We start from the raw sequence: 17,579 nt of genomic DNA on the forward strand, positions 1-17,579 counted from the left end.
AAACCAAACTATAAAATAATCATTCTTTGTTTATTCTTCAAAACGTTGTCAAGAATACAATCATATACCGACATTACAGCAAAGTATATGATTGAACACTTTTGACAGATTTTAGAAAAAGGAAAATATAAACAAAACAAAATCGACTTTCTTAATAATTTTTCTAGAAATTTTCATTTACGTGTAATGAGTACAATATAAGAGTAATTTAATTACCGAATTTGATCAATATTCTGCTAAAACCACCGGTTTAATTCAAACAGGAAGTGATCTGCTATATTGTAGGTAGCGAATGGTAACCAGTAACAAAGCACTAGCATTTTGTTTATTGTAATAAAGTATGCGACATTTATGGAAATACGTCGCTGGTACTATTGTTATTGGTTCAGCAACGTATGGTTTAATGTAATAGTGATCAAATAAGCAAAACTCCTGAAGTAAGTAACCAAAGTCTACTTTTCCAGAAAGTACTTTGCGGGAGGTGTTTGTAGATGCCCTGCTAGGTTGGATGGACTTGTGGTGATTGTCACTGGCGCTAACTCTGGTATTGGTAAGGCACTCGCTGTAGAACTTGCTAGAAGAGGTAAGTTGACCCACATTTTATCTATATATTACCAGAGTTTATAAGAATTAAATTAATTTTCTTATTTTTTAAAATAATAAAGTATTACACAGTTTCCTTAGTGATAGGATTGTGTCAGTCTGTATGGAAATGTAGGCCGCATTCGTTTTCACGCTCCATGGAGCTAGCAGAGCTTTTTTGACGTCACGATGACGTAATTTGAGAAAACCATAATTTGACCAACTGTCAAATTGCGTCATTGTGACGTCAAAAATGCTCTGCTCGCTCTATGGAGCTTGAAAACGAATGCGGCCCTAATGTAAAGTCATCTGACACTTGTTGGTCAAATTATGTCTTTGTGAGGTCACATTTGCTCTAGTTGCTTGACTTGGGCTGCAGTGGTTTTCACCATTTTCACACTGTGTGGAGAGAATGTCAAATTACGTCATGTGACATCACATTCCCTCTATTCTTCCATGGAGTGTGAAAACCAGGGATGTAAAATTTCTGTAAATTTTTCCAGAAAATTTTCGGTAATTTTCCTGAAAAATTGGAAAATCTGAAAATTCAAAAAAATAATTCGTTTTTTACATTTTTGTACTATTAACTTGAAGGTATTTAGGTAGTTGAGGTTAGGTTAACCAGGGTAAAGGAGAGTCAACTTTACGGGACAACATAGTTGTGGCCGCTCAACGTCATGTGATAGTTTATTAGCTTTCTTTTGTTATAGGGTGTGTTTATACAGGGTGTTTCAAATAAGCGAGTTATGGACGATTTTATGGAAAAGTGCACCAAAATTTTGTCCAAATGGGAATTTCTGCTTTTGAGGAGGGTGGTCAAAGTAAGGCTGCTAGAGCAAAAACAATAATTGAATATCGATACAAACATTTTACATAAAGTAGGCCTATAATTTAACGTAGATTCCAAAAATTGTATAAAAAATTATAAGTTTTGTTTGTTGCTCCAATTTGGGATACCCTGTATACTGATGGATTATTCAGGAATAAAGTATATTCAAATATCTACAAGATTCATATTTGATATTTTTTTATAAAATGAAAATTAAACAAGTTACAAGGATGTTAAAAATGTATTGAGTCGCCCTGTAAACCACTCCATTGTATTGTCTATAACTCGGTTATTTTGACAATTATGGGGTGGTTCAATATATCAATTTGTAGCTCTTGAAATTCTCTTTTGACCACCCTATATAGCGTTTTTACCTAAAACGTCGAATAAGTGAGTTATTTACTGTTAAAACTGAGTTGTTTGATTTTGACAGTTTTTACTGTGACAGCCCATGACTCTTTTGACAGTTACAGGGTGATTCAATATACCAATTTGTAGCCCTTGAAATTGTCTTTTGATCACCCTGTCTACCATATATAGTAGAAATGTCACGCTACCGAGTGAAGTTAGCGCTACCTAAAGTTTATTTGTAGGTGCAATTTTAATTCTCGCTTGTCGCGACATACAAAAAGGCTTCCAAGCCCAAAGTGACATATTGAAAGAGATTGACAACCCAAATGCAAGAATTTTTATCAAGCACCTAGACCTTTGTTCGCTGGACACTATTCGAAAGTTTGTTGATAACGTCGTTAGTCAATTCAGTCAAATTTACGCTTTGGTCAACTGCGCCGGCGTTTTCTATCACCCCCACGAGATAACCAAAGACGGATTTGAAGTTACATTTCAAACAAACTACTTAGGTATAAAGTTATTACAACTGTTAAACCGGAAGGACTTACCTCTTGATTTTGCCTAGGGCCGTTTGTTCTTACCCATTTTTTGCTACCCCATTTGGAGAGGCAAAGCCACGCCCGTATTGTTAACGTTAGTTCGGAGGCGCATCGACGGGTCAACGTTTACGATTTGAAGGCCGTTACAACTCGCCAAGAAGAGAGCAGATCTCCTTTCATTGCTTACGGAGTATCCAAGCTTGCTTTGCAGTTGTTTACCCGGGAGTTGGCAAAACGGTTACTTGTTAAAGGTAACTCTGACATCTGTCATGTGGTATTATTATGCTAAATTTCACTGACAATTTGTCATCATATGAAATCCATTTTCCTAAAGTTACACACGGCATTTTAAACTAATACTCATAAAAATCATCATTTTTATCAACTGTACTTGTATAATTATTTCCAGGGACAAACGTCATTGTAAACGGAGCCAATCCGGGTAACGTAGAAACCCCAATCTACAGACACTTTCCGCCTCTAGCCAATCCGTGGCTGTTCGCGCTACAAAAACCAATAAGGCTTCTCCTGATTAAAACACCAACGCAGGGTTGCCAAACTATCCTCCACGCTCTACTAACGTCGAATCGATCAACCGGTCAGTATTACAGCGACTGTAAGTTGACTTTGGCCAGTCCGATTGCTACAAGCGATAAAATCGCTCAAGAGTACTACGAAATCACTTTGAGTTTACTGGGTTGGCACGGTGATGAATCCGAGTGCTGAAGTCATGGAATTCACGTCTCCCGATGATAAGGTACACAAAAAACTGCTTGTTGCTGGACAAAGCAATGGACCGAAACCGTACGATGGTAGTGTGATCAAATTAAACATTACCGTGTGTTCTGAAGAACTTGTACCGTACAATCTTAAAACTTTGATAGTGGGTGAAATTGACGGTGATTTGGGCCGGTTATTGGATATATGCGTGGGCACTATGTATTTAAACGAACGGTCGAAGTTTACCATCACTGTGGGTTTACAAGAAGTGTCGGGGGTGATCGAATTAATCGACTTGCAGTTTAACGGGTTCATCTTCGAATGGGACGCAAAAAAACGTTTAGAACTAGCCCAACGTCACAAGGACAAGGGAGCAGAATTTTTCAAGGAAAGAAACAATTACGGAGCGGCTTATCGATTCGCTAAAGCTTTAAAACTGGTCTGTTCCATTCCAATTGCGGCTGAAGATCCGCCAATCGCCATCGACGACGTCTTCCTCGAAGACATTCATTCCATGAAAGAGAAACTGTACAACAACTTAGCTTCGTGCTATTTCCGAGGTGCGCAGTACCATTTAGTGGTACCGCTCTGCGAAAAAGTTTTGGCGTTTGATGGCAACAACGCAAAGGCACTATACAAAATCGGAGTGGCTTATGAGCAAGACAGAAACTATGAGAAAGCGTTTGAGGCTTTGAACAAGCTTAATCAACTGGAGCCCCAAAATAAGGCATGCGCCGAGCGTTTGGTTAGCGTTAAAGCAAATTTGAAGTCGTCTGAAGAAAAAGTTAAGAATTTGATGCGGAAAATGATTATAGGGTCTATTGAAAAGTAGATATAAGTAGAGAATAGTTCTATATAATGTAATTGCTTTATTCCATTGTTATTGATGTTGTTCAATTATTTAAGTTAATTACAGATATATGTTCAAGCTTTACTGTCTTTGATTTTTTTATTTGTTCCACTTTTGAAGCTAAAGTGTTTGTAGCAATTGAAAAATATACATTTAGCTATGAAAATTATATAGATGCGTCGAAAAACTGTCTTAGTGCATTTGGTTTTAATTCAAGATTTCTGAAACAGATTTCTAAAAACATCATCAAGCCCATATTACATGTCACTAAGTACTAAACATTTTCCAAAAAATGTTTAAAGAAGTTAAGGTATGTCCAGTTTGTAAGAAAGGAAGTACGTCTGATATTAAGAATTATAGACCGATATCGCTATTTTGTCATGTCCTGCAAAAATATTTGAATCAATAATGTACAAGCAGATTTACAATTACGTACGTAATACAGCATGGATTTCTTAAGAATAAGTCAACTCCCACAAATTTATGCAATATAACTCGGTACATAGCAGAAAAGTTAGGCAAGAGTGTCAGGTAAGATGTTATTTACACAGACTTTGCAAAGGCTTTTGACTGTATCCCACACAACATTCTTCTAAAAAAAATAGATGCAGGGTTTGGTTTTGATGACGGCTTGGTTAATAAGTTTTTCCAATCTTATCTTAGCAATAGACAGCAGAAGGTCTTACTCAGGGGGTTTAGGTCAAATTATGTTATACCAACTTCAGGTGTCCCACAAGGATCTAACCTTGGACTTCTACTGTTCCAGTTATTTATTATAATTTATAATATATCATAATATATTTATTTATAATAATATCGAAATAAATTACTTTAATTGTATCTCGAAAATCGGTGATTTTAGGGACATACTAAATTAACTAGGAATATCTTTTTTTGGCTAGAAGATATTGAGGAACAGATATTTGGGACCCAATTGTCACTTGGCTATACTATAAAACAGTTAGGTCGATTTTAAAGCGAATTTGTCATTCTCAAAAACCCGGAGTATCTAATTTTATCAAAAAACTCCAAGTTTCCCGTAACTGCTTTAAACAAAAACTGTTAAAAAAAATCTTTGACTTCCTGTAAACAATCAATTTACTACTACACAATGCATAAAGTAAGAAATTAGTAAAAAATTCAAAAGTTTTAAAAGTGTATTATTTATTAAATTATATCACTTATATACATAAATATTTACAAAAAAACAATTGATCACTTTTGCTTAAAACTATTATAGAACTAAATACTAGTCTAGAGCCAGTCACTATTCGTGAGTTCAATCAATCACTATTACCTCTTTACATTCATCACTACCACTTGGAATATTCACAGGACTTTCAACAACGGTCTCTGACGGTTTGGTGCATTCTTTTCTTACCTCGTGACTCACAAACATATTGTGATTGTACATCAAACCTTTACAAGTGGAACACTTTAATGGTAACGCACGATGTTCTCGAAATTTTTGGTTGTGCATAAGGAAAAATGGTTCGCCAGGATATTTCCATCGACAAGCTTGACAATTCACTAGTTTTCTCTTAGATTTTCTAGTTGCTGCACAGTGCAAAACTAGATCTTTTTGAGAAGTTGCTGTTCGATCGCACAGACAACAGTAGTACAAAGGACCGGATACTTTTCGTTGGGTTTCTTCCATTTCTTGAGGGACCGGACTAGAAGAACTAGAATCTTCTTGTTTGATGCTCATTTCTGTGGCTTCAGGACAAGGTGAAATTGATTTGGGACGCAAGATAAATTTTTTTTTTGATTTCCGTGAAACCTTGTGTAAAACTCGATTGGACTCACTTGCAACTCGAAGCTCAGATGGCATATTTTCTGCAGAAAATACTTGCTGAATCTTTACAGGATTATCGATAGACAGTTCTTGTTTAAGTACAAATTGTCCAGGGGTTTCATTCTGATTGGCAACCGGCTCAGTGTTAATGAGTGAGTTGACCATAAAGCAGTATTTTAAATGTTGCTTTAAACTGTTGAAGGCTTTGAATGATTTGCTACATATAGGACATTCGGCAACATTGGGATCCAGCTCAAACACCAATCCAGTGCCTTGTCCATTGCTGAGTGTGATATTTATTCTGAAATATAACAAAAACCCGTTAAAGTACCTAAATAAGTATTTTGTTGTTGTTCTATAGGGTAGGGTGCCTAGCAGTGGATCTTAGAGGTTTATGAAAATATGTATGCAAGGGTATAATGGCTAAAATAGTGTCCTCATTTGCCCTACAGCACCTTATTTTAAGTGTCACACCAAGAATATTTGTATATATTCAGAATTGCAATCAATTTCTAATTACTTTTATTCAAACTTTTTAATATGTGCTTATAACTTATATTATTGTTTACAAAGCATCACTAAAACTGTTCTTCATTTAATAGCCTTTGTTTTTACATTTTACATTATTTAATGCAAAGTCATTATAGAATGAAAGTTACATATTAACTTCGAACAATCCAACATCTCAAAAACGACAGTCATAACTGGATTACTGTATAGAGCAAACAATTTAAGCCACCCAACCTTTCATGAACAAAGTTATCAGAAAATTCGACAATTGCTAAAGAAAAACAACTATCCCTCAGGTTTTATAAACAAATGCTTCAATAAATTTAATAGAAAACCCATCAAGTCTAACAGAGAATAGAGTTTAAGTTCTTCTAATCAACAAAAACATTGTTCACCAAAAGTAAGGATCCGACCCCATTATCCCAGCAGTCTTATTATCGCGTCCCATGTTCATGTGGTAAACGTTATATGATGGGGCAAACAAAACAATATCTCAAAAATAGGCTTGGTCAACACAGAAACAGAAGAAGATAAAACGGCGTTGGCCCTTCACCATTTTGACACAGAGGGCATGTGTTTAAATTTGTAAGTAATAATTTGTTCTGTAAGGGTGTTGGACAGGGAGGTAAACTGGTTCAAACCTAACGTCAGTGAAATGATTCACATTAAATTGGACAATACAATCAATCTAAGGTCAGATACACAAGGTTTAAGTAATATCTATTCAAATATACTAAATAAATTCAAGACAGGGAAAAAAAAGATAAATAGGAGAAGGAAAAAATAATAAATAATTAGCAATTAATTTCCCATGGGTCTCCAAATCCACCATAATATAAACATCGGAAATATTTGCAAAATAAAGGTTGACCGCCATCGCCAGTCCATTCATATTTATTCATTTAAAGGGCCCTTCACTTGGTCAGATGTATGGTATGTTTTTATTGTTTTTGTGAAGTTGGATGCCTGTAAAGGCGGATTCACGTTCACACTTGAGACTTCTCTGTTGTAAAAAGTCGTATAACACTATAACATAGATATGCGTAGAAATTATTAAAGCAACAAATGGAGTTTCTCTTGGTACGCGGAACGTCTGTCGCACAAGTCATGAAATGTGCCAAGTAAAATTTTTTTAAACAATGAACACTGCCCTTCACTATACATATAAACATAACATTCATTTCAAAAAACAATAAAACAATTTAGGTTTAATTGCGACAGATTTCCGGCCGACGCCGTTAAATTTTTATTCATTACCACTTGTCAGTCGATTGTCAACTTCAATCAAGAGTAAAAACGTACCGATTTCTACATCAAAAGTTGAAATCGTACATACTTTTACGTCACGTAGAAGTACGCCGTATTACGAACTTCTATGTTGCGCCGTTCCACGCACTACTGAAAACTGCCTCATATAACTACATGCAATTTAACTTTTTACGTGTGCGACTTTTTACGACAATGACTTTGTAAGTACGAACGTGAATCCGCCTTAACTTTTGGAATACCTACAACAGCTGAGGTATGTTTTGTTTTTTTACATTAATATGTTGTACATGTTTTGTTTGTTGTGTGATATTATGGTGCTTGAAAAAGTTGACAGTGTTTCTGTTACCCTCCTCATCCCAGTACTACCCAAGCCCTTGTTACATATTAACATTTTATAGGGATGTACTGACATGACATTAATTAGCAGTAATATTTTCCATATCAAAAAGAAATCATAAAAACAATCTACTTACAAATTGGGATCTGGATTACTTGTCTCCATTCCTGTAACATTGTAGTGAGCTTCATTAGTTCTAGGTGTTGTAGTACTTGAACCCAAACTGCTTATTGAATTTTCCCCAGGATCTACATTTAAGCCAGCCATTCCCTCATAATCATAATACAAGCTGCCATCATCTTCAACCATACCACTTTCAGTTGGATCTACACCAAACAAATTATACTGCTCCTTGATTGTTCTGATTTCAGTCTCTATGGAATTATCACTAATTGGACTATTACAACACTTTTGTAACTGTAATACATCACTGAGTAGAGATTGAAGGGCAGGACTTTGGAGAAAATGAGCATGCATCAATTTAGCAGCTAGAGAAGTGTATTGTTGAGGTTTTCTTGGCTCATTATTCACTTTGGAATGTGTTGTTTTCTCATGACTGGTTTTTGTCTGTGGTACAGCATTTGAGAATACTCCAAAATCTTTTACCCTTATTTTGTTTATAGGTTTTTTTGTTGGCTGTAAATCAAACCTAACCAATTTCACATATAATTCTCGAGTTTTGCCACATTTCTTGTTGACTTTACTTTTTTTATTCTTTGCTAGTGCAGATCCACTCAATTTACTAACATCTTGTGTTACTGGATGTAGAATTTGTGGCACACTTGGTTCAACATTTTCACAAAGATCCAGTTCAGGTGGTGTGTGACACTCTAATTTAATTAAAGATTCCATTTCCAGATTTGTATAGAAGAAACCTCTTGAATTGAATTTTTGTATATCTGAAAGTGAGTATACCAAACTGTTTAATGAGAACATTATGTCAAATGCCTGCCTGTTTGAACTTTGAAGTGATATTTGTGCAGAATTGTGGCATATCACCTTACAGCCCTAAGACACAATTCCACTTACCTTGTCTGTGAAGATGTAGAGACTTTAATGAAAATATCTATTATAGCAAATTGTTTGTCAGCATCTCAGCCTCAGCATCAAAACACACTCAATAAGTGGGTTCAACCTTCTTCCAATTTCCAGAAGTTTTAACTATGATCCCCATCTAGAAAAGTTATATATCCTGTCGTCCCAGAACCCAGAACTGGTACCCTTTTATAGAGTAGTTTTCAAAAACAGAATATATTATATAAAGTCCCAAAAATCAACTACAGCAAACTGGTATAAGTTGAATTAAACAATTTGGAAACTACTAGAAAGTCCAAAGAGAATGTAAATAAAAATACTGTTACTGTTTGATGTGAGGTTAGGCAGTAGATTTCTTCTTCTTTTCTTTCAAAATAGTTTTGAAGTTGACGGCGGTGTTGCCAGAACTCGTCAAGTTGAGTTTAGTTTGACGTTTTAACTGTGGCAACCCTGTCGGTAGAGTGTTTAAGTTTATTTTTCAAGATTTTATTTTTCAAAGTTGTGAACTAAAGTTAAACAAAGGTTTATTTATTGGTAATGGCCGAACGAATAATTCCAATTAAAGTGGAAGGCAGAGACGAACCATATATAGAAACGGACAACGTTCAAACCGAACTGTCCAAATCATTAGAAGAACTGAATATGGAGACTACCCCCAAGGACCAACCCTCCACTTCAAAAACACCACAGTCCCACATGAAGGCCACCGGCAAAGAAAAAACTCTAAAAGTGGTAATTAAACCTGCTCCAGTTCCCATTAACAAAGAACATGAGTACCTTAAGGAGTTTGATGTGTTTGAAAAGCGGGATGAAAACAACATTGTTTCTGGATTCACTTACCCTTCTGCAAATGTGCAAGAACGCATTGTCTTGGTAATTGACCGGGCTCAAGACGATAATTACACACCATTTACTGTAGGCAATCAAAAGTACACTCCTCTTACCACTACAAAACGTGCACTCAGTATATTTATTAAGTTGAAACTCACTATTAATCCACGCCACCAGTTTGCTATAATCACCATGAATGAAAAGAATGGTACTAAAGTACAGGACTTCTGCAGTGACTTCAAAAAACTGAATGAATCCTTAAACAAAATCACTGAATGTCAAACAGAAGACATTTTTGATTTGAACACAGTGTTTGATTTAGTACAGGATGAATTGCCAGCAGTTGGTGCCTTTGAGTTAGGATTGACAACCCCATATGTACTTCGAACTATACTGTGCTATGGAAGATCATACACAATTCCAGAAATCAAAATAACTGAAAAACTGGATACTTTCTTCAAACATCCATTCTCAATATGTGATATTCTCATGACCCATGAACCCATAGAAATTAGTAACCATTGCCAGAAGATCTTTGATGTTTTACAGACACTTGATCAGAAGGGAATTTCCTATTTTTTTCCAGTGGGACGCGATACAAAAAGAATGCACAGATGTTCAGGAAAGTTGCTAGGACATCCATTCCAAAGACCCATACAAAAGTTGATTAAAAATTGATTTATTTTAAGTTGTTGCTCTGTAATACTATTGGTTCTATAATCATATTAGTTGTATAGTTTTCTTGTACCTATTTAAAGTTGAAAATTAAATGCTTTTGTTTTATTATACCTAACTCTGATTTTATACTGGATGGACTTTGGCTTTTATGTCCTATTAAGTGGTTTGTACTGTATTTGAAAGCAAAGTTTTAATAACTTTTATTAGTAAGTGCCTTAATAGAAAAGGTCAGCGTTAGCCTTAACCACCAACTTATTAAATTGCAAAATTCTGAAAATACAGTATACAAAAATACATGTTTTTGAAAATTATTTTGCATAAAAAGAAGTAAAGAAGCATGTAAAACGGCCTTAACCAATAAAAGTTGAATTTACCGAAAACTGGAAACGTCAAATGTCAAACAAAAGTCCAAAAACTGGGAATCGGAAAATGAGCCGACCCTCATAATTTTCTCAACTTTTAGTTTAATTACCACGCTTGTTATTCTAATTTTAGCATTTAATCGACATCACTTATTAATTCAACAATGAGTACAGAAGCTGAGGAAAAGCCTACGGTTACCCCCGAGGACGCGGAATTGGCTGAAAAATATAAAGACGAAGCTAATCAATTTTTCAAAAGTGAGTAGGTTTTCTATTTAAAAAAACGCAAATACACATCTTTAAAGTCTTAAAAAATAGTATTAGTAATAAACACTTTTACCCAGATACCATTGGGAAATCATTTCCTATAATTTAATTTATTTAACCTCTAATTAAATAACAGAATAAAACACACACCTAAATAATCATGTGAGAAACTCATAATTCTGTTTCCAGAACAAGACTTTAATGCTGCCATTGATCTTTACACCAAAGCGATTGAAAAAAACCCAAACATAGCTGTATACTATGCCAACAGGAGCTTTGCATATTTGAAAACCGAAAGCTTTGGTTATGCATTAACAGATGCAACTAAGTCTATTGAACTAGACAAAAACTATGTGAAAGGTTTCTATCGAAGGGCGGCAGCCAATATGGCTTTGGGTAAATGGAAGGAGGCCCTCAAAGATTATGAATATGTAAGTTGTTGGTCACTGACCTTGTTTATTGTTGTTTGGTTTACAATTCTCAAGTATTAAGCAATTAATGTGATTAGTTGAGGTACTCAGAATGGTTATAAGTAGAGTCCGGATTAAAAAGCAAAACTATTTTTCCCAAAAAAGCATAAAAATTTGTAAAAAAGCACAGAGATCCAAATTTTTTATTTTTTTGGAGTTCAAGTTTTAGAAATTTATTGAAGCTTTTTAACTGATTTTAGACAGTTTTGATAACTTTCAAAATTCTTTTGAAGTATGTTAGCACTTGAAAGGTTTTTGGACAGTTTAAAGAGCATATTGAAGGTTCTGGAATGTTTTAGAGGCATTTGGAAAGTCTTAGACTGTTCTAGAATTTTTTGGAAGCTTCTAGATTGTTTTAAAATCTTTTGGGAGCTTCTAGACTAGTTGAAGAACATTTGGAATCTTTTAGACCATTTTGGAAGGTTTTCAATTACTTGGGAACCATTTTGGAGTTCCCATAGTGTTTTAAAACCTTTTTAAACTACTTGAGGAGTATTTGGTCAGTTTAAAGAGCATATGGAAGGTTCTGGAATGTTTTAGAGGCATTTGGAAATTCTTTTATGGTTCTAAAATTTTTGAAAGCTTCTAGACTAATTAAAGAGTTTTTGGAATCTTTTAGACTGTTCTAAAAGCTTTTGAAAGCTTCTAGCTTGTTTTGAAAGATTTAATGTTTTTAAACTACTTTAGGAGAATTTTAAATCTTGTAGAAGGTTCTTTTAAACTGTTCTAAAAGCATACTGAAACTTTTAGACTGTTTTGAGCCCTCCTAGACTGTTTTAACAGCTTTTTGACTGCTTTAATAGCATTTGGAAGGTTTCTGGAGGGTTTAAAAGCATTGAAGGTTTTGGACTGCTTTTAAAGCATTTGAAAACTTATGGAGGGTTCTAGAAACTTGTGGAAGCTTTTAAACAGCTATAGAAGCATACAGAAGCTTTTAGACTGTCTTGAAATCTTTTGAGAGCTTCTATAGATAAGTTGAAAAGCATTTTTACATTTAGACTGTTCTAAGAGCTTTTGGAGGCTTCTAGGCTGTTTTGTAAGTTTTTGCAAGGCATTTTGGAGCTTCTATGTTTTTTATCTCTCAGAAACCTTCAATATCTCAATATAGCTATTGCAATTATATGTATATTAATGTACATAAAATAAAACCATATAAAAAATGTCAGCAAATAAGCACAAAAAGCTAAATTAAGCACAAAAAGAAGAAACAAGCAAAAAAAGCATGAAAAAAATATCTGTCAAATGACGTGTTTTTGCGTTCACATTAGATGTCAAAGTATGCTTTTATTATTTAAAAAAAGCAAAATTTCTAGAAATTCCGACTCTTGTTATAAGTAAAAATTACATTGATTGGACAAATAAAACAACTTGTTTACTTTAGAATTAAATGTTTTGTAGGTTTGTGAAATAGTTATTCAGTTGAATTACGTACTAGGAAAAACTTATGACACATTTGCTTTTAAATTTTGTTATTAATAATAGAAAATTGGATAGAAGTGGAAAAAGATATGAAATAACCTAGCAGAGTTATCCAGGTCTATTTCATGGAAATTCAGATCTATTTAGAAAATCTAGAAAATACATTACATATTTCAAACAGTGGCCACCTGGCAACACCATGTTAGTTAATGTCCTGAACTAATTTAAATGAATACAATGATTAGGTATAATAAATTCACTTATGTTTGAGATATGTTCTATATGTTTGTTGAGAGGAGTTACTCATTTTTTCTTTGTTTATTCGGTCTTCTGTCTCGCACAAAAAAGGTTTGTTGGGAAAATGGAATTTCACACTATTTTCAACTAAGTTGAAAATAATATAATTAGCATTACTGCAATGTAAATAATGTAATTATTGTGTTTGTTTTACATAGGTTACCAAAGTAAGACCAAGTGATAAAGATGCAAAGCTCAAATACAATGAATGCAATAAAATAGTGAAAAAAATTGCATTTGAAAAGGCGATATCAGTAGAAGATAACAAGAAGAATGTAGCTGATTCAATTAATTTAGATGCAATGAGTAAGTTGGTGCTATAGTTGTGACTGTATTATTTAACTGGTGTAAATTGAAGCTATTGAAAATGATTATACTGGACCTGAGCTGGAGGATGGTAAAGTCACTTTGAACTTTGTCAAGGAACTCATGGAATTGTATAAAAATCAAGGAAAGCTTCATAGGAAATTTGCTTATAAAGTTTGTAGTAGTTTTATGTGTTTTTCTTGGGCTTATTGCGATTTTTTTTTTAAATCTAGATTCTATTAGATATTAAGACCTACTTTATGGCACAACCATCTCTGGTAGACATTACCATAGGTGATGACAATAAATTCACAGTGTGTGGTGATATACATGGTCAGTTTTATGACTTGATGAATATCTTTGAACTGAACGGTTTACCGTCGGAAAGCAACCCGTATTTATTCAACGGAGACTTTGTTGATCGAGGCTCCTTTTCAGTCGAATGTATATTTACTTTGTTCTCATTCAAATTGCTCTATCCCAATCACTTTTATATGTCTCGAGGTACGTAATTACTTAAATAACGTTTCGTTCCAGTAACGGTAGTGTTTAAGGCAATCATGAGAGCGCAACAATGAACCAAATGTATGGTTTCAACGGGGAGGTGAAGTCGAAATACACTGCCCAAATGGCTGAGTTGTTTACAGAAGTATATAATTGGTTACCACTCGCACACTGCCTGAATAAACGAGTACTGGTAATGCATGGCGGGCTATTTTCTAGAGATGATGTCACTTTAGATGAAATCAGAAAAATTGACAGGTATGCGATTATTTATATCTTATTACCAAGTATTAAAGCAGTGTTAAGGAACAAAAAACAAATTTCGTAGTGTAAAAATTCTTCAGGTTTATGTCATTGATGTGTCACAACCTTTTGTAACTTAAATCAGGGGCTACAATAAATTATATAGTATATGACCAACCAATTTGGTTTATAGTTTATATACCAACAATTAAACAATTCTCAGAAGATTTACAACACTTGTACAGGTTTATGGAACTTCCAAAATGGATTTAGAGGCCTATGGCAATTTAAAATAATTAAGATTTAAGAGATACCTCTGGCACTTATAAGAAGTTTCTCAGTAGCTTTTAAAGGTCTATGGAACTTTAAAAATGGCTCTAGAAGATTGAAGCAAGTTTTCAAGCTACTTTTTACTTCTGGAAATAGTCTATGAAGTCTTATACAGGGTGGTCCAGTTTTAAATGTCAATAATTCACCATTCAAAAGCCCATCAAAAAATAAGTTAACATACATTATGCCATTTTCCTGAAAAATGCTTTTCAACGAAAATACAGCCCATAAAAGTTCAATTTAAAAAATTGGTTTCTTGTCTTAACTGTTAGACTGCTGGAGCAATTTTAATCAAATTTAGAACAAATACATATGAAATTAATACTCATTATGTGATGTTAATGACGTTTGTCAAAACTGTCCAGTGGTGTAAATACAGAAAGATGGTTTTAATTTTTCTGCCTTATTTCTCTACGTCACTGGATATTTTTCAAAAGTTTCAGTTTTTTTTACTTTACTTGTTCAATTTGACAAAATAAGTATCTCTTATAAAATTCTGATTTAAAGTTTTGTTTACCAGTTAATTGAGTTATTACGTTCAAAGACCCAAAAATAACCCAACCCAACTTAAAAATTGTCTTGAAAACGGTGAAAATTAACTTAAGAAGCTTAAAAAATTTATTTGTAGCCAGTTTTCATAGTTTCCAGACAAATTGAAAGACTTTAGCCTTGAAAATTGACTTGAGAGGCTTAAAAACTATCTTTGTAGTCAGTCGTTATAGTTTTCAGTTAAGTTGAAAAACTTTCGTAGTGAAAATTTAAAAACTACTTTATCTAGAATTTTTGACTACAAATTCACACAGTTCATTTTGAAAATTGACTTGGACATCAAAAAGTAACTCTGAACCAATAAAAAGTGACATCAAAAGCTTAATATTTGCCTTTGAAGTAAGTTTTCATAATTTGAAAATACATTTCAATATTTTAGTCTTGAAAATAGTCTTAAATACAGGATATTGACATTAGATTCATGAAAATTGACTTGAAGACTATCTTTTCAAGTTTTTTTACTTTGCTTTTCATTTTCTTAGAACTTTACTTAGACTATTTGTAGGGCTTTAAAACTGCTTTCACCTTGGAAAATCGGGTTTTAGGGTTATCTTTTTTTTGACATAGCAGACTTGAAAAACTATTTTTACATTTTCCATAGGCTTAAACATGCCATTTTACGCTTTGTCAGTATTAAATTGACTTCTAGACGCTTCACTGTGCTTTAAGATTGAAAAATCGAATTTTCATCAACTATTTTTTATAGTAAAAGTTAAGTTTCAGACTCTTCATTGATGAAATTAAACAATTTTGGCATTAAATGCTACGATATTAGTCTCGAACACTAATTTTTAGAATTAGACTAGACAGTTACCAGTGTTTAATTGAGTAAAAAAAAAAGTTTGAATTGAATGATCAGTTTTACACTACCTATAGTCTAAAAAATTGAACGCCAGTAAACATTAGTTCAAAAATCCTGTTTTTTGATTATTTTCATTGTCAAAAATTAACTCGTAAACCTCACAGATGACCAGATTTCAATCCTTTTGAACCATTTTAAAGTAAAAAATACAATAACCCAAGTAGACATTTTTGTCAATTTTGAATAATATCCAGTCAGCGTAGAAAATAACTACTACTATCCCCCTATAAACAATTTTGAAGAATGTCATTCACATCACATAACGAGTACTCATTTCATAATTACTTATTCCAAATTTGATCAAAATTGGTCCAACGATCTGACAGTTGTGGCAAAAAAACGATTGTTTAAACTGAACTTTGGAGGTCTGTATCTTCCTTAGGAAGCGTTCTTCAGGAAAATGACATAATGCATGTCAACTTATTTTTTGATGGGCTATCGATTGGGGAATTATTGACATTTAAAACTGGACCACCCTGTATAAGGATTTATTATTCAACCGTCAAACTGACAATAACTGGTACTATCAGGTTGGCCGCATTCATTTTCACGCTTCATGGAGCCAGCAGAGCGTTTTTGACGTCACAATGACGTAATTTGACAGTTGATCAAACTATGATTTTGGATGGAGCTTGAAAACGAATGCGGCCGTTATAAAACACTCGATCTTTGTCTAATGAAATGAGATAAGGGATGAGGCGCAACAGTCAGAAGTCTTTATAACCAAAAATGGTTATAAAGATATTTAGCCAGTATTAGTCAAAGATTTCATTTAGAAAATGCCGAATTTCTGCCTCTTTTCGGTTCTCAGGTTGTGTTTCGTTTTAGAAATCGGCAGCCGCCTGAAGATGGACCAATGTGTGAACTGCTTTGGTCAGATCCGCAGCCACAAAATGGCCGATCGCCTAGTCGAAGAGGTGTCGGTTGTCATTTCGGTCCTGACGTAACTGCCAAATTTCTCGAGCTCAATAAACTTGACTACGTCATTCGCAGTCACGAAGTGAAAAACGACGGTTACGAGGTAGCCCATAACGGGAAATGTATAACTGTGTTTTCAGCCCCTAATTATTGGTAATCAGTCAGTGCTTAATTTCCTACCACACGTTTAATAAACCATAAATCTTTACAGTGATACCATGGGTAATAAAGGTGCTTTTATTACACTGAACGGTAAAGACATGATTCCCAAATATACCACTTATGAAGCTGTGGTAAGTTTTACATTAAGAGTTTTTGATATCTGCGTGTATTTACCGTGTTTATTTTTTTAGCCACATCCCAACGTTAAACCCATGGCTTATGCTGACTCCTTGTTAAGTCTAATGTGCTAGTACCTGCTGTTAATTAAGTGTAGCATAATTTCTTAGTTTTTTTTTGTAACAGTCAATTTTTTCTCGCGTAGGCTCATACGCGAATTATGTTTTATTAGCCTGCAACATTGTAATTGATATTATTAACTAAAAATTGATTCCATGGAATGGTTAATTTACAATGTTTTTTTGTTTGAATTAAATTGGAATCTGTTTTGTTCATACAACATTATATTTAGTATTTTGCGACGCGTATATGTTGTTTTTAGTTTATAAAAATATGTCGTTCCATTTTTCATAGTGTATATTTTAATAAAACTTAGGTCAAAGTAAG

At 33.9% G+C, this 17,579-nt stretch overlaps 5 protein-coding genes and 1 long non-coding RNA gene across 7 annotated transcripts; 4 read left to right on the forward strand and 2 right to left on the reverse strand.

Annotated features, from left to right (window-relative positions):
* Position 1: 1 nt before the first annotated feature.
* LOC145724857 (retinol dehydrogenase 12-like) lies at positions 2–3,027 on the forward strand. Its single transcript, XM_081973332.1, has 5 exons — positions 2–405; positions 465–583; positions 2,005–2,271; positions 2,328–2,552; positions 2,711–3,027. The coding sequence occupies exons 1-5, from the start codon at positions 341–343 to the stop codon at positions 3,025–3,027; spliced, it is 993 nt and encodes a 330-aa protein (XP_081829458.1). The 5' UTR covers positions 2–340.
* LOC145724879 (uncharacterized) lies at positions 312–786 on the reverse strand. Its single transcript, XR_014177108.1, has 2 exons — positions 672–786; positions 312–604 (listed from the first exon to the last, which is right to left on the reverse strand). It is a non-coding gene; the product is annotated as an uncharacterized LOC145724879 (long non-coding RNA).
* On the forward strand, positions 3,011–3,953 carry LOC145724861 (FK506-binding protein 59-like). Its single transcript, XM_081973335.1, has one exon. It carries the CDS (start codon positions 3,011–3,013, stop codon positions 3,851–3,853), a length of 843 nt encoding a protein of 280 aa, XP_081829461.1. The 3' UTR covers positions 3,854–3,953.
* Positions 3,954–5,018: 1,065 nt separating this feature from the next.
* LOC145724852 (uncharacterized) lies at positions 5,019–9,129 on the reverse strand. 2 transcript variants are annotated; one of them, XM_081973325.1, is made up of 3 exons: positions 8,812–9,129; positions 7,919–8,681; positions 5,019–5,967 (listed from the first exon to the last, which is right to left on the reverse strand). In XM_081973325.1, the coding sequence occupies exons 2-3, from the start codon at positions 8,632–8,634 to the stop codon at positions 5,151–5,153; spliced, it is 1,533 nt and encodes a 510-aa protein (XP_081829451.1). In that variant the 5' UTR covers positions 8,635–8,681; positions 8,812–9,129; the 3' UTR covers positions 5,019–5,150. The 2 variants fall into 2 exon arrangements, with proteins under 2 accessions (XP_081829451.1, XP_081829452.1); XM_081973326.1 differs by lacking the exon at positions 8,812–9,129 and having other exon boundaries at positions 7,919–8,156; positions 8,209–8,348.
* Positions 9,130–9,249: 120 nt separating this feature from the next.
* LOC145724859 (BRISC and BRCA1-A complex member 1-like) lies at positions 9,250–10,418 on the forward strand. Its single transcript, XM_081973333.1, has one exon. It carries the CDS (start codon positions 9,355–9,357, stop codon positions 10,324–10,326), a length of 972 nt encoding a protein of 323 aa, XP_081829459.1. The 5' UTR covers positions 9,250–9,354; the 3' UTR covers positions 10,327–10,418.
* Positions 10,419–10,711: 293 nt separating this feature from the next.
* PpD3 (protein phosphatase D3) lies at positions 10,712–17,578 on the forward strand. Its single transcript, XM_081973327.1, has 9 exons — positions 10,712–10,946; positions 11,145–11,386; positions 13,300–13,447; positions 13,500–13,621; positions 13,681–13,951; positions 14,002–14,209; positions 16,764–17,006; positions 17,065–17,146; positions 17,207–17,578. The coding sequence occupies exons 1-9, from the start codon at positions 10,853–10,855 to the stop codon at positions 17,264–17,266; spliced, it is 1,470 nt and encodes a 489-aa protein (XP_081829453.1). The 5' UTR covers positions 10,712–10,852; the 3' UTR covers positions 17,267–17,578.
* Position 17,579: the final 1 nt, after the last annotated feature.

Source organism: Ips typographus, linkage group LG2 (assembly GCF_016097725.1).
Source record: "Ips typographus isolate SLU linkage group LG2, UJ_Ityp_2.0, whole genome shotgun sequence".
Lineage (NCBI taxonomy): Eukaryota > Metazoa > Arthropoda > Insecta > Coleoptera > Curculionidae > Ips > Ips typographus.

Coding starts and splice junctions, on each gene's coding strand:
- LOC145724861 (XM_081973335.1), top strand. CDS start 3,011: ATGAATCCGAGTGCTGAAGTCATGGAATTCACGTCTCCCGATGATAAG.
- LOC145724859 (XM_081973333.1), top strand. CDS start 9,355: ATGGCCGAACGAATAATTCCAATTAAAGTGGAAGGCAGAGACGAACCA.
- LOC145724852 (XM_081973325.1), bottom strand. CDS start 8,634: ATGGAATCTTTAATTAAATTAGAGTGTCACACACCACCTGAACTGGAT. Junction 5,968..7,918: donor AGTAATCCAGATCCCAATTT/GTAAGTAGATTG, acceptor GTTATATTTCAG/AATAAATATCACACTCAGCA.
- LOC145724857 (XM_081973332.1), top strand. CDS start 341: ATGCGACATTTATGGAAATACGTCGCTGGTACTATTGTTATTGGTTCA. Junction 2,272..2,327: donor ATTTCAAACAAACTACTTAG/GTATAAAGTTAT, acceptor GATTTTGCCTAG/GGCCGTTTGTTCTTACCCAT. Junction 2,553..2,710: donor AAAACGGTTACTTGTTAAAG/GTAACTCTGACA, acceptor AATTATTTCCAG/GGACAAACGTCATTGTAAAC.
- PpD3 (XM_081973327.1), top strand. CDS start 10,853: ATGAGTACAGAAGCTGAGGAAAAGCCTACGGTTACCCCCGAGGACGCG. Junction 10,947..11,144: donor AGCTAATCAATTTTTCAAAA/GTGAGTAGGTTT, acceptor TTCTGTTTCCAG/AACAAGACTTTAATGCTGCC. Junction 14,210..16,763: donor GAAATCAGAAAAATTGACAG/GTATGCGATTAT, acceptor GTTTCGTTTTAG/AAATCGGCAGCCGCCTGAAG.